The sequence below is a fragment of the Notechis scutatus genome, chromosome 2, assembly GCF_049901735.1.
Source record: "Notechis scutatus isolate UNSWTSFEM ecotype Mainland chromosome 2, rNotScu1.2, whole genome shotgun sequence".
Lineage (NCBI taxonomy): Eukaryota > Metazoa > Chordata > Lepidosauria > Squamata > Elapidae > Notechis > Notechis scutatus.
The window spans coordinates 27,000,654-27,016,481 of NC_142010.1; the positions used below are offsets into that span (position 1 = coordinate 27,000,654).

General features: G+C 44.4%; 2 protein-coding genes across 5 annotated transcripts in view; both read right to left on the minus strand.

The window, feature by feature from the left end:
* The window catches only part of LOC113429845 (antigen peptide transporter 2-like), a 127,831-nt gene extending 115,184 nt beyond the window's left edge, over positions 1 to 12,647 (minus strand). For 2 of the 4 annotated variants that reach the window (XM_087953833.1, XM_087953832.1), the window contains exons 1-6: positions 12,297 to 12,466; positions 10,494 to 10,994; positions 8,804 to 8,918; positions 4,702 to 4,832; positions 3,467 to 3,672; positions 2,200 to 2,397 (exon numbers count right to left, since the gene is read on the minus strand). In XM_087953833.1, the coding sequence (XP_087809959.1) occupies positions 2,200 to 2,397; positions 3,467 to 3,672; positions 4,702 to 4,832; positions 8,804 to 8,918; positions 10,494 to 10,994; positions 12,297 to 12,327 (1,182 nt within the window). In that variant the 5' untranslated portion in view covers positions 12,328 to 12,466. Of the gene's footprint in view, positions 1 to 2,199; positions 2,398 to 3,466; positions 3,673 to 4,701; positions 4,833 to 8,803; positions 8,919 to 10,493; positions 10,995 to 12,296; positions 12,467 to 12,572 lie in introns of those variants that run through there. The other 2 variants (XM_087953834.1, XM_087953831.1) reach the window with 2 other exon arrangements.
* The window catches only part of LOC113426549 (major histocompatibility complex class I-related protein 1-like), a 405,199-nt gene that overhangs the window by 201,091 nt on the left and 188,280 nt on the right, over positions 1 to 15,828 (minus strand). The window lies entirely within an intron of this gene.

Sequence of the window (15,828 nt, forward strand, 5' to 3'; positions counted from 1 at the left end):
GTTGTAAGTCGAAGACTACCTGTCTACACTCCAGACTAGTACTTGATAATGAACAGAAAAGATATTCAAATACCATGATGTGTCCATACCTACAAAGGTCAGAATTGGGCAAGCCATGGTATTTTCCCCCATGTGATTTTTCTATGGAAGTGAAAATTGGACTTTAAAGAAGCAGGATAGGAAGAGTATTGATGCTTTTAAAATTTGTTGTCAGGGAAGACTCCCGACAGCCAAGAAAACAAGCCAATGAGTCATTCAACAAATTAAACCTTGACTTCTCACTCAAGGCATGTGTCAAGGAATTGCGCTGCAGTTTGTCCAGATGAAGTCGGAGACGCTGACACAACCTTGTAGTCTTTTCTATAAATATAAATATATGTTCAAATCTACACTATGATTGGTTGCTGTTAAGTATAAAGGGGAAATTCCTCTTTTTCTCCGCCTTTTTCTTCTGTGTTTTCTGTATATTGTTTTAGATTTACCTCATGATATTGCTGTGTTCCCAAAAAGGAAGAACATAAGATAGTCAGGAACACAGGAATATCATGAGGTAAATCTAAAACAGTATACAGAACAGGCAGAAGAAAAAGGCGGGAAAAAAGGGAAACTCCCCTCTTTATACTTACAGCAACCAATCATAGCGTAGATTGCCTCATGCATGAGTCAGCGCTCTGTCTAACTAATCTAACTGTGTGTTCTGGCCTATTGTATACTTTACTGTTCTTCAAGCAGCTGAGAGCCTCCAGCCATCCGGGGGAACCACAGGGTTGATTTCCACAGCTTCCACTTTCCTAAAACTGTGGAGAATCTGTAGCAGACCTAGAAAGGAATGCTAAAAGCAAGATGCCATCTTTCCACCGGAAGTCTACTTTACTGTTCCTGCTACTAAATTCAATATCCAAACACATGAATGACTAGGCCCAAATTATCCTACTTCAGACACCTTATGGAAAGACCCAGCTTTCTGGGACAGGCTCCAATGCTGGGAAATGTGGAAGGAAAGAGAAGAACAGGACAACTAACAGCAAGGTGGACGGATTCAGTTACAGAGATGATGAGTGCAGCACTGAGACACTTGTCAGAACACGATAAATCATTCTGAAGAAAATCTGTGTGGCAATTAGGATTTAAAAGACCATTTGATGACACATAATCAATGCGGGTATTGGTGATTCAAAGAAATGTTGGAAGTTAAAACCCACCTCTCCTAGGAAAATGAAATATTTTAGGATATGCTAAAAAGGCAGAATATTTCCCCTAAAAAGAATAGAAACTTAGAAGCAGAAACTCACCTCAGAAGCAGAAACTCACCCCACCTTTATTAATGGGTGGGCCATAAGGCCTGGGCCATAATATTTTACATAACAAAGATCTACTCCAGGGAGAGTTATAATAGGAATTGCCCAAAGTCCTTTCATTACATCATCATCCAGCAAGGCTCAACCAAGCCTGGGACTCAGGACAGCCTATAAAGTTGCCCCTGCATGGCCCCATGGGAGTCTGACAGCCAATCAGAATACAAGCTCAAATTCAAATCCCAACAGAGGGTATAAAACCAGGCACTCTCGGCATATCAGCCCTCCTTCTTGCCTTCCTTCATTCTTCACCCAAGGCATGTGAACCTGTCCACCATTAAACCATCTTTCCAAGCAGTCACCATGTTTCCAGTGTCTTTCTTCCCCACTTGGAACTGAACCCAGAAGGATATTTCTTCCAACAGAAAAAAAATCCGAGATAGTCATCTTAAACTGGGATTTCACTGGATTGCATATCCACTTGCTGTTTGACCTTTGGCAGTTAAGAGGATTTTAATTGAAAAACATTCTTGATCGGCAAGTCAATGCTAAGCATTGCTATGATACAGAGTACATAAAATCTTGCAAGACTGGGGACAAAGACATAAATTTTTAAAACTTTTCAAGCAAAGTAAGAAAGACTTGGCAATCTCCTAAAAGCACGGGCCATATTTTGAAACTATTTTGTTTTTATTTCGACACCTGTCACAGGAACCCCCACAAGTTGGGAATCTCTCACTTAGAGGACTTTATTCAGGAGTCTCCAACCTTGGCAACTTTAAGACTTGTGGACTGCAACTCCCAGAATTCCTCAGCCAGGATGGCTAGCTTAGAAATTCTGGGAGTTAAAGTCCACAAGCCTTAAAGTTGCCAAGGTTGGAGACCCAAATCCTAGTGGACTTACCCGGACAACAAGTAGGTAAACAATCCTTTCCAAGTCTCTTTGGTTCTTCAGCCGACAGGTGTCCTCTAAGGATGACTCGTAGCGCTGTGACTCCTTCTCCTCAGTGGCAAAGCTGTGTACGGTCTCCATGGATGAAATAACCTCATGTACCACCTCTTCTGAATGGGCCACCGAGTCCTGGATCGCCTTCAGTAAAGCCTTGATGGATCATGAAGGAAGCGGCAAAGTCAGCTTCCTAAAAACTGCCTTGGACCAGGCATCCTGCTGGTGGTGGCATACCCAAACCAAAGTCCAGTGGCCTCATTCTTAAGAGGAGACCCCAAAAATTCTTCATGCCACTCCATCCCATTTTATTTCATTTATGTCTCGCATGTGACCAACCGGATGCCAGAGTACAAGCTAAAGAGGGAGATGTACTCTCCCGCTATTATACCGCACTTCCTTCCCACAGCTCACTGGGAATTTCCCCTCCATGCACAGAGGGGAGCTGAAATCCTTCAGGAGGATATTGGAACGTTTGAAAGCAAAAGTGCTGCCTGCCGAGAGGATTTCAGTTCTGCACAGATATTTGCACAGATTTCAGCTACCAGCAGGCAGCTCTTTTGCTCCATCTTATAACGACCTGGGAGATTGCAATCGGGAGTTCCAAGATGGCAGCCATTGGGCAAAACAATTGTGTAGACATCTTGCTTAATAACCGCTTCACTCAGTGACCAATTCTGGTCTCAATTGTGATCATAACTTGAGGACAAGTTGTAGGATGCCCATCTGCTTTCTCCCTAATTTTTATTTATTTTTGCCTTCAAACTGGCTTCTTCATCCTTTTTTCCAGCTACTTCTCTGCCTCTCCTTGTAGCTAACAGCATGGAGTGCCCTCATCCTCCTTTTCTACTCTCTTCTCTGAGGACAGGGATAGGGATGCACACACACAATCCCTTTTCTTTCAGCCCAGGAATAGGTGAAACCAGGCTACACAACCAACAACTCATCCTGTTGTACAAGCCACACCGACAATGGAGTGGGTTTTGATCCCATGGCTGCCATCTTGCCTTTTCTGGCCCTCTGGAGATGCCACCGTGTTCTGCGCTGCTCAGCTCCCTTGAAGTCTCTTTTTTCTTCTGCTCTCTGGCTTGTTTTTCCTTTCCCTCAGCCAGCCCATTCCCTCCCTCACCCAAGCTGTGGCTCCTTCCCCCCATGCAATTGGTCTCAGAAACCCAGAAGTGTCCGCCATTCCCTCTAGGCCACCGTCTGCCTCTATGATCCCTACCTGATGACGGACATCATAGACCTTCTGGACGGCCATCATGAGTGGGGTCTCGATCAGCATCAGCAGCGTCAGGCGCCAGGACAGGCCGATCATGAATCCGTAGAGCCCAAGGGTCTTGATCAGGGTGCGCAGGAAGACGTTGGTGTTGAGCGGCACCGAGCGGCTCATCATAACTGTGTCTTTGGAAAGGCGGGAGGCCAGCGCCCCTGTGAGCAAAGAGATATATTGTTCAACAAATGCCAGACTGGCCACACAGGAAGGGAGATTCTAGGGAACAATCCCACCAGGAAGGAGAGGGCCAAAGAGTAGCTATATTCTTACAGCAAGGACAATTTGTAGGTGCTTCATCACTGGAGGTTTTTAAGAAAAGACTTGACAATCACCTATCTGAAATGGTATAGGGTCTCCTGCTTGAGTAGGGGGTTGGACTAGAAGACCTCCCAGGTCCCTTCCAGCTCTATTCTGATGGCTCTTTGTAATGAGTTACCATTCCCACCTAAGTCCAAGCTACTTCCCCTAGGATTTTGGGGTAGCCTCCTATCCAAGGAACACCTGAGCTTCGTTCTCTAAAATCAACCAAGGACTTTCTTCTCTTGGGTCGGTAAAGATTCTCTCCAGCCAATTTCTGGCCATCATGAAAAAGCTGGTGAGAACTTAGATGGCAAACATCTAAGTACCAGGAGAGCTCAGAATTGCAGACTGGACTGAAAAGATAGGGAAAAAAGATGGATACTACTTCTCTATGGCCGGCAAAGAACCCAAAAAAACCCAAAAACCCACAGTTGTGACCATGTTCTCCTCAGGAGCAGCATTCATCCCAAAGCAAAGCCCAGCTATGGCGTTAGTTCTGCTCAAAAAGCTGACTGATACATGGATGGGAGGCCACCAGGAAATCCCAAGGGTCTGTATGTGTGAGAGAGAGAACGAGAGAGGGGGAGAGGGAGAGAGAGGGAGAGAGAGGGTGGAGAGGGAGGGAGGGAGAGAGGGAAAGAAGGGAAGGGAGAGTGGGGGAGGGAGGGAGAATGAGAGGGAGTGGGAGAGAGAATAGGGAGAGAGGGAGGGAGAAAGGGGAGGGAGGAGAGAGAGAGAGAGAGAGAGATAGGGAAGGAACAGAAAGTGGCACTGGTAAAAGCCTTTCCATTTTTTCTCCCAAAATATTAAATGAATGATCTGCATAGTCATCAAAGACAAACCTCACCTGAGAATCTTTGGGACCTGCCTGTTTGGGGCCTCACCTGTTTTCACCTCCTGGAAGAAGGCCAGGTCTTGCCGCACCAGAGAAGAGAAGAGTAAGTTGTGAGTCCGGATGACCATCCGGGAGATGATGAACGTGAAGAGCCCCCCACGGCAGCTGGCAAAGGCAGAGCTAGAAGGGAAGCAGGAAGGGGGATTGGCTCCTGCTCCACCAATGGAAACGGAGTCGCAGCTCCACATATGAGCCCACACTGGATTTGACCCGGGCGCTAAAGGAAAGGCATTTTTACACGAACAGATCCATCCCACTGTAATTAAATTACAGACAGTCCTCGAGTTCCAACAGTTCATTTAGGGACCGTTCAAAGTTACAACGGCAATGAAAAAAGGGACTTATGACCGTTTCTCACAGTTACAACCGTTGCAGCATCCCTGTGGTCACACGACCAAAATACAGAAGCTTCGGAAGTGGCTCCTATTTATTTTTTATTATTTTTACTATAGGTAGAAAGAGCAACTATAAACAGTGTGTTGTCTGGTTACAATTAGCTTGAGCAATCATCATCATCATCATATTTGTTAGTAGTAGTCATATAATAACAGTGCTTTCTCATCATAATATTAATACTTATTAATTATTGGTGCTAATTAATATTAATAGTAAAGATATAGTAATAAGCCATCATAGTAAAATGAATCCTTCTCTTATGATTTTAAAAGTTCTGTTTCTATTAGTTAGCCAAACGAATCCCATATTTCAAAATATTCAGTGTCTTCCTTCTCTTTAATTTCGAGCATTAGTCTATCCATTTCTGCACGTTCTAGTTTTCTTTTTCTTTTTCTCTTCTCTAGGGATCTCCACACTCTTCCAATGTTGTGCAAATATAATTCTAGTTAACACATGCAGTATTAAAGACATAGTCCCTTTATTATATTTTTCTGGTATGATACCCAACAGAAATATTGGGACACGTGATGAAAATTCAGATGCTTGGCAACTGACTCCTATTTATGACGGTTGCAGTGTCTTGGGTCATGGGATCCCCTTTTACGACCTTCTGACCAGCAAAGTTGATGGGGAATCCAGATTCACTTAACATCAGTGTTACTAATTTAACTCTCAGGATTCAGGCGATCGCCCTAATTAAATCATAAGCCTCGAGCCAAACTTCAAAAAAACTTCAAAAGACTTAGTAGGAGCAACAGGCCAGCATGACCTGTATGAAGCCGACTCTGAGACACTAGGACCCTGTCTTCCCCCACCCCCCCTGGATGCATCAGGCTCTCCCATGAAACGGTTCTGACCCAAACCTGGTTCCACGGGAGTAAAGACAAGACAAAGATACCAGCACAACCTTTTACTGTTTCATTTACGAATCCTGTTTCTTCACAGATAAAAGGCTGCTTCCAACTAATTAGCTCAGATAAGGAAGAGCCTTGCCAAGTTTTTGCAAGTCTGCCAAGAACAACAGATAAAGTTCCTAAACAATAAATCAAAGAGTCTCAACTCAGATATTCTAACATCCACCAGGCTCGAGTATCAAACTCCTTTGCCTTCTGCAAAGAGCTGCAGTTTCTCAACTGGCTTTTATCTTCTCAGGGAGGGGCTCCTCAGGGGCCTCTTCATCACTGCTGCCAGCCTCCACAATCTCCAAAGGCAGCGTCCCACTCCCTGATGGTCCTGGCCCTATTCCTGCACCACACACAGGCCCCTCATCTGAGTCCTCGCTCTCTGAGACCTCAGCCATCCGCACATGCTGCTGGCGAACCACAACAGAAACACATTCATGGGCTGGGTGTCATCACTCACATTCTCCAATAAAGGATTTTCGTGGGCAGAATACCCGGTTGCCTAAGTTACAATCTTTGTGAGATAAGCTTGGAATGGGCTTCTGATTTTATTTGCCATATGCTCCTTCAGGTCTTTCCCCCCTCCCTCTTTCTCATGGCAACTTGGAAACAGGCTGTGATGATGAGGGGCGTGGCACAAAAATAACAAAGTCACCAAAGTAGATAAATTCCCCTTAATGCCTACAACTTGGCCCCCAATGTCCAGTTATCCTTGGCTGGAGATTAAACTCTTCCAAAAAACAGTCTACGAAGGGAAGAAATGCAGTCCGAACCCAAAGTAAAGATAATTAGAAATAAAAAAACCAACACAAACCACACTGAAGTAATTAACACGACAGGCCAGAATGATAAATTGCAGACTTCCAAAAGATAACACAGCACCCACAGTTGGGAGGACGCCAAAACCCAGATAAGCCTTGACAAAGATAATGCATGCTTTGCTTCCAGCAACTTTGCTATGCGCAGTTTGCCCTTTTAAACAGTCTTCCCAGCTGCAGCCCATGAAGGGGATCAGGACCCTTTCCTCTCCCGTAAGTCATGTTGCTCCCTTCTCCATTCCTCCCTGCGTGCCTTAGGATGAAGAGTGGATGGCCCTGGGTTTTCCTCTGAATGCCCAGCCAGACTGTGCCCTTCCCCCGTTTCTTCCACAGCCACCGGAGCCACACCCCCACTCCCTGTCAGCTGCTCAATCTCCCCCTCAGAATCAGACTCCAAGGGCATGACGCAGGCATAGGAATGTTTTACAAGCTGACATTAACAACTGCTGTGATCCACTTAACAGTGGCAAGAAAGGACGTTAAAATGAAGGCAAACTTCACAATAACTATCTTGCTTAGCCCCATGAATTTTGGGTTCAGTTATTGTCGTCGTAAGTCAACGACTACCTCTACTTCTGATTGATGCTCTTCCCCCATTTTGAAGCTGTTTTCATTTTTCATTTTGAATTTAATTCAGCAACAAAATCCCTGATAGAAGCCAAGAATAAATGTTCTTTTAGAAAGTCTTTTTTTTTTTGAGATTTATATTCAAGTGAAAGGCAGGGACAGATCACAAGTTGTAACTGGTTGTGCTTCTGGCAGATTGCAAAACAAGCAGCTAAGAAGAAACCAAGGGCTATTATTGTTTCCTTCAGGAGGACTCCAGAGAACAACCTGATTTTTCAGGCTTTTCTTGAATTTTAATATTAGCTGGGTGCAAATTCTTTTAGCCTCACCTGGTCTTTCTCTGGCAAGCCAGAAGGGAAAAAGTACCTTCCCTTAGAGTAAGTGGTTCTGGGATAAACAAAAAAAAAAAGGACTACGGCAGCAGCCAAAAAAGCGAATGCAATCCTAAGTTGCATTGACAGAGGGATACAATCGAGATCAAGTGAGGCACTAATACCACTCTAGAAAGCCTTAGTAAGACCACACCTAGAGTCCTGCATCCAGTTTTGGTCACCACATTATAAAAAGGATGTTGAGAAGAACAACCACATTATAAAATGTGAACAACCACATTATAAAAAAGTGCAGAGAAGAACAACCAGGATATTTAGGGGACTGGAAACTAAAACATACGAAGAACGGTTGCAGGAACTGGGCCTGGCTAGTCTAGTGAAGAGAAGGACCAGGGGAGACAGGATAGCAGTCTTCCGATATTTGAGGGGCTGCCACAGAGAGAAAGGGGTCAATCTATTTTCAAAAGCACCCGAAGGCCAGAAAAGGAATGGAAACTGAACAAGGAGAGATTCAACGTGGAAATAAGGAGGAACAATCAACCCATGGAACAGAAGTTGCCTTCGGAAGTTGTAGGAGTTTCATCCCTGGAGGCTTTCAAGAAGAAATTGGACTGCCATTTGTCAGAAATGGTCTAGGGTCTCCTGCTTGGGCAGGGGGTTGGACTAGATGACCCCTTCCAACTGTGTTACTCTAATCTAATCGGTGAAGCCAACATCAGAGCCACATTTGCAACAGGGATCTGGTTGAGCTTGGCTGGCCTCAGAAAAGCTAAGCAGCATCATAGCTGGCTGGTATTATCTGGATGGGAGGCCACTAGGAAACCCCGCAGCAGAGATTACATTGGGAAGTCAAAAAAAAAACATCCCCAAAGAAGGCAACAGTGAATAGTTTCCGTAGAGCTGGCAAGGGAAAAAAAATGCCCCAGTCTTTCCACAAAGGCCACTTCATCCAACGTGGGCAGGCCTTGTACCGCCTTTTGTGGAGAAGATGCCGGGCAACCACAGAACCATAATCCTGGGCATGTATGTCAGGGCAAGTGCAGCAAAGGTACCGGTGGGGCCTGGAATAAGCTCACCTTCCAAATGAGATCAGGCAGAGGAGGAAGATGGCCGTGGAAAAGGCTTCTGCGTCATATTGGGTGCCCAGGATGTCAATCAAACGCCCAGTGTAATAGGGCAGGAATGTTTCCCCTGCAAGGGGGAGGGGACAGAAACAGAGGAGGTGATGTAGAACTTCAATAAGGAAAGGCTGGTTAAACACACACACACACACACACACACACACACACACAGACACTGCAAATTGTCCGTCTGTTCTGTGAAACGCAAGGGAACCTTGAGTTTTGCTTCAGAGTTCCTTCCCCAACTATGGAAAAAATGGGGCAGGATGGGAGCAAAGCTGCTTGAATTGGACACCAAAAGGGTTGATTGGTGAGTTTTGGGAGATCCAGGGCCTGTCTGTTAACTCTTTCCATCCTGGGACATAGGACACACTGGGGAGGAACCAGCCAGCAGGTACAAAGGGGGCAGGATCTCAGCCCAAATGGCATGACACGTGGCCTGTCTCCAGAATGCCACATTTTAGGTGGGCAGGAGCTGCTCCGTGGCAGGAAACAACCCAGAGGGGCATCAGACCAGTGGTGGGATTCAATTTTTTTTTACTACCGGTTCTGTGGGTGTGGCATTGTGAGTGTGGTGTGGCTTGGTGGGCGTGGCAGGGGAAGGATACTGTAAAATCACCATTTCCACCCCACTCCAGAAGGATATACTGTAAAATCCCCACCCCACTAACCTACTTTCCAGCTCCATTCTCCTGTACAGGGCAACAAAAGAAGAGCTAGCCGATCAGCTGGGACTCAATGGGAGGCAGAGAATAGATGGGGGCGGGTCGGTCAGAGGTGGTATTTGCTGAGTCTCCGAACCACTCAAAATTTCCGCTACTGGTTCTCTAGAACCGGTCAGAACCTGCTGAATACCACCTATGCATCAGATGGATTTAGGGAGAATATGAAAAGGAGTAACAGAATTTAAAAGACTGAGGTCAGGTCTGTTAAAGACCTTCTAGTGACCATCTTACAACTGAGTTATTTTCTTGGTCTTTAGTGTACGGTGTGATTCCGGCCCTGGTGATTATTTGTGGTACATCCTCACATCCTGGATATAAACTGTTTCAACTCCTACCCTCAAAACGACGCTATAGAGCACTGCACACCAGAACAACTAGACACAAGGACAGTTTTTTCCCAAAGACCATCACTCTGCTAAACAAATAATTCCCTCAACACTGTCCAACTATTTACAAAGTCTGCACTACTATTACTATTAATCTTCTCATCTCTCCTATCACCCATCCCCTCCCACTTGTGACTATGACTGTAACTTTGTCGCTTGTATCCTTACGATTTATATGGACTGTTTCCTAGTAGGATTTGATTGCTTATTGTACCCTATGACTATCATTAAGTGTTGTACCTTATGACTCTTGACGAATGTATCTTTTCTTTTATGTACCCTGAGAGCATATGCAGCAAGACAAATTCCTGGTGTGTCCAATCACACTTGGCCAATAAAGAATTCTATTCTATTCTATTCTATTCTATTCTATTCTATTCTATTCTATTCTATTCTATTCTATTCTATTCTATCCTATTCTATTCTATTCCTATCCTATCCTTCTATCCTATTCTATTCCACTCCACTCCATTCTATTCTTCTATTCCTATTCCTATTCAACGCAGAGAATGATTTAACTCAGCACCAGCTCACCAATCACCGCCAGGACTAGAAACAAGAAAGCGCCAGAGAGGTACAGCTTGTCTGGACCAAAAAGTCGGAGCATCTTCCAAAGGGTGGCCTTGTCTTCTTTTTTCTGGGACTCCTTGGTGCTTCGCCCTTCTGCCAGGATCCCCCAGAGGAGCCAGGAGAAGCCCACCGCCACATAGATTGCCAGCCACCAGGACCAAGCGGCCGAAGAGACCAGGAGGGGAGGGTTCCCCAGCCAGGGTCCCACCAGCAGGTACAAAGGGGGCAGGATGCTGACAGCGGCCACCGTGAAAGAGGACACTGGGGAGGTCCCACCCACGGAGAGCAGGCCCTGGGCCCCCCAGAGAACCACCAGCCGTAGAGCGGCCTCCAGCCAAGCCGCTGTAACCCCCAGGGGGACCATGGAGGGGCCCCAGTCGGCCAGCAAGGAGAGCAGGATGCGGTCGCAGAGAAGCAGGGGAACAGCCCGAAACACGACAGGGCCCAGCATCTTGATAACGGTCTCTGGGGAGAGAGGAAGGGATTACTGGTTATGGGAATCAGGGGATTATGGATTTAAGAGGATCACGGCAGAAGATCTTAGGTCCCTCCATTCAACGAAACACCCAAGATCCTGTATCTAATCAGCTGACTTCCCAGCACAGGATTCCATGGCTGCAGCCTCAATATTCAGAGTCTCAGGGCAATTTTGGAAAAGGTCACATTTTCACTCATTTTGGCTTCTTTGGTTACAGGACAGCTTTCTGCACATTTTTTAATCTTGCTTATTGTACCCTATGACTATCATGAAGTGTTGTACCTGATGATTCTCCACTCTTGATGAATGTATCTTTTCTTTTATGTACCCTGAGAGCATTTGCACCAAGACAAATTCCTTGTGTGCCCAATCACACTTGGCCAATAAAGAATGATATTCTATTCTAAATTCTATTCTATTCTACTCTTCATTCCAATAAATTCTATTCTATTCTAAATTCTATTCTATTTTTCAATCCAATAAATTCTATTCTGTTCTAAATTCTATACCATTCTAAATTCTATTCTATTCCATTCTATTCTAATTTTATTCTTATTCTATTTCTAATTCTGTTCTAAATTCTATTCTATTCTATTAATTTGCAGCACGTTCTCAGGTCCCAGGGCTCCCTCGGCACTGCTCTTAAAGGCTGAAATCAGAATAATAGGGTTGGGAGGGACCCTTGGAGGTCATCTAGTCCAACCCCCCTCTGCTCAAGCAGGAGAGCCTATACCATCGCAGACAAGAGGCTCTCTAGTCCTTTTTTAAAAACCTCCAGTGATGGAGCCACCCACAACTTCTGGTGGCAAAAGTCGTTTCACCGATGAATTGTTCTGACGGTCAGGGAATTTTTCTCCTTAGTTCTAGGTTGCTTCTCTCTCTTTCTTTTCAGTTTCCTTGGGGGGAAAAAACCCCCCCCGAGCTGCTGCAGAAACGTTTGAAATATCCAGATCGGGGATTTTTGGGGGGCTAGTAAAGGATTTGAAGGCCGCTCCCATCCTCCGGAGCAGAGGCGCCACGCGAAAAGAGGATCCCGAAAGTTTAGATGCCGCGCAAAGCAGAACCAAACGCGTCCGGGTTAGGTTGGGGTGGTTTTTTGGGGGGCAGGAAATCGGAGATCCAGCCCTCAGCCGCTTAGAGGCGGAGGTGGACTGCGCATCCCTCTAACCCGCCCCCAACATGAGCAGCCTGGCCCTGGCGGGATGGGAATGATGGGCAGGGGAGTCCCTGGCGCCTCTGGAACCGCTCGATCGTCCAGACCAGCCCGCTCTTTTCCCAGCCTCTCTCACCTTTGGGCCGCGGCCGGGGAAGCCCTTCCATGGTCCTCCTTGATCCGAAGCTTTTAGCCCGGCTGCGCTTCCCTCTCTGCCCCCAAAGCTCGCCGAACCCACCGCCGCCTCCTCCTCCTCCTTCCCCGCAGATCCGAAAATCCCCCAACGCGGCGCTTTCGCTTTCGGTTTGCGCTTCTCGTTAAGGTTCCTATGCCGTCGTTGTTGCTTTTTTTACCTGAGGTGCGTTGGTTGCTACTGGGCCTCCTCCCTGGAGTAATTCAAAGCGCTACTCACCACCTCTCAGGCCTTTCGGGGGTAGAAGGCCTGGATCCCCATCACCGGTCGTCTCTCCCATCGGGAAGAGCAAACGCACCCTAGATCCTCGGGAAGAGAGGGATCTCCAACTTTGGCCACTTTAAGCCCAGAGGACTTCAACTCCCAGAATTCCCCAGCCAGCTACATGGGGAATTCTGGGAGTTGAAGTCCACTGGCTTAAAGTGGCCAGGGTTGAGATCCTGTAAACATCACCTGCCTGGAAATTAGTGGGACCCACCCTCCAAATGCCCTTTTAAGACCTCACAGTCCAACCCCCTGCTCAAGCCGGAGACCCTACCTATCTATACCAACAAGCTGGCTGGGGAATTCTGGGAGTTGAAGTCCGTCGGGCTTAAAGTGGCCAAGGTTGGAGACCCCTGTAAACATCACTTGACTGGAGACCTTTGTGGGACCCACCCTCCAAATGCCCTTTTAAGACCTCACATTTTTCCCGGAAGTAGGATTGGGGTGTTTTTGGAGCCCCTGCCCAGAGTTTTTGTTTAGTTTTTCTTTTAAAAAAGTTTTTTTTATTTTTATAACAAAAACAAACAGATAAAACCATCTTTCAGTTTTCCATTGTGTCGGGTTGGGTACATATACCTTGTGCACATAATAATATCATACATTTCTTACTTATATTGATAACCATTCCCATCGATATTTTATATCACATTGGTCAATTGTTGTATTATCATTTACATTGTAATCATTATCTTTCAAAAATATATTCCATCCTTACCTAACTTATATTCATTTTCTTATTCGATCCTAATCAATCAGTTATAATATATTATTGCTATTATCACATGTTTAGTTTCTTACTCTTCTATCTAGCCATTCATAGAATAAATTCCAAATCTTATACTAAACTTTTTCTTCCTGTTCTCTAATTGCCATTGTCAATTGTTTAGTTTTTGTTTAGTTTGCGTTGTTTGGGAAATGGTGCTCACTCCCCTCCCCCCCGCACAGAAACTCTCCTGTTATCCCAAATTTCCTTCCGCTTTTTGCCTAACATCATCATCCTGGCTCCTCAACGGATGCACCCAAGGCTTGCACTTGTTCTTCTATTTCCGTTATAAAGTGAGGAGCACAGCAGCAGGGGTTTGTGTTATGGTGGGGTAGGTTTGTCCAAACAGGGTGGAGCCAAAGCCAATTTGCGGAGGGGGCTCAGAAACCCTAAGGGTGGGACAGTTACTGTGTGTGACATGCAAGACCCGAATTATTCAATACTCAACACAGGAACAGGTCTGGTTCACAATTGAAAGGTTTATTAAAGAAAATAAAGCATTTGCAAACAAGCCTTCAAGTCCCTTCCCAAGTGGATTGGGTACAAGAAGAGCAAGCTTCCCTATTCAAACAATGCATTTTATACCCTTGCACAGAACACTCCACACCCTAAGAAGCCCTCCCCACAAACCCCTTATTCTCTATATTCTAGAATGAGATAAACTATAATGTCAGCATGACATTGTTTTCTGTGTTTCAGTGTCTTATCTTGTTTTGCTGCTGGGCTTCACTTTGGGAGGATGTCCCTTATAACAATGTATCATGTACTTGTAGCTGAACACATTTTAGGTTTTGGGTGGAGGTTTTATGCAGAATGTTGTAATGATGAGGCAGTCGAGTTGTTTGATCATGAACAACTGAATCATGATGATCTTTATTGGAGTCTAGTCTTGCATTTATACACATTTTTAGTTATCCTCCATCACTGGTTAACTTTGGTTACTGCTTAACTTTTGTTACTGTTTAGCACAGTAATCCATACAATTAATTATCTCTACTTAAAGTCTAACATATGTTTACTTCCTCTCTCTAATCCTCCTTTAGATTAGTGACTTTGTTTACCTGAGTTGTATTTGCTTGGAAACATTCTTTATCTGAGGTTTGCCATCCGAGATTGGAACATTCCTGCAATTACAACTCTACACATCCTCGTTTTTTATTTTAAATGGAGGATTTAAAGATTTATGAATGTATCGCAATTGTAGAGGATTAAGAGAGGGGGAAGCAGGATGAAACAATGTGAATAAATTTGGAATACATTGAATAAAACAACAGGTTGCAGTTAGTACAATAATAATAATTATAGCATAAAAGGAAAACTGTCTGAGCCAAGACCAATCAGGGAGCCAATTGGTTAGCCACTCAAAAGGTGAGTAATGAGCATGGATATTATTTTGAATGTATGATTGTAAATTGGCAAGCTCATCCTCAATACTTTTATTCAAAGAATGAAAATGCACAGCACATTGTTTCTGCATCATTTGATTAATTTCTGGCTGGCTTGGTGCTTAAAACACTATTTGAGGCTTTTCTTCGGATGGGATCGTTTTTCTTTCCCCCCTTTGCTAATTGAGAGGAGAATCTATAAAGCTGAAGGCCAGCAGGGGGCGCCATTCTCCAGCTCATCTTTGTTTCTGGAGATTCTTAGGGCTTTGCTGAGACTCTCCCGATTTGAAAGATTTACAAAGATTTACATTCTTTTTTTTAAAAAGATATACTTTATTGATTTTACAGTTAAAATAGACCAAGAACACACACATAAATGCAAGATAGAAAAGGAAAACAAGAAAAAAAAGAATAGAAAGAAAAAGATAGAAAACAATTAAAAACATTTTCATCTTCAACGTGAGACCTCCTTTTTATCCTTGTTTTATGCCATGTACACAATTTAATTCTTACATATATCTGTATATCACTACTACGGTTCTATCATATCTTCTTTTGCCTTTTAGTGTGAAACCTATCTTTGATCTATCCATTTGTACCAGCAGTTCCAGCTGTCGTAATATATTGAAGTGTCTTTATCGTTTAATGCCAAGGTTAATTTGACCATTTCTGCACAACTTGAAATTTTTTGAATAATCATCTCCTCTGATGGAACATGAGGCTGTTTCCAACATTGTGCAAAAGCCAATCTGGCCGCTGTCAAAATATGTATTATTATATATTTCACTTTTTTTGGTAGTTCTTTATCAAAGATCCCTAATAGAAAGGACTCTGGTTTAAATTCAATCTGTTCTCTTGTCATTTCCTCCAGCCAATTTCTAATTTTCTGCCAATAGTTTTGAGCTTCTGTACAAGACCACCACATATGGAAGAAAGTTCCCTCTTTTTTTTGCATTTCCAGCCGTTCGGACTCATATTGGGGTGCATCTTCGCTCATCCCGAAGGAGGAAGGTGCCACCTATAAAACATTTTATAGGGATTTTTTTAATGGGATATTGGGAAA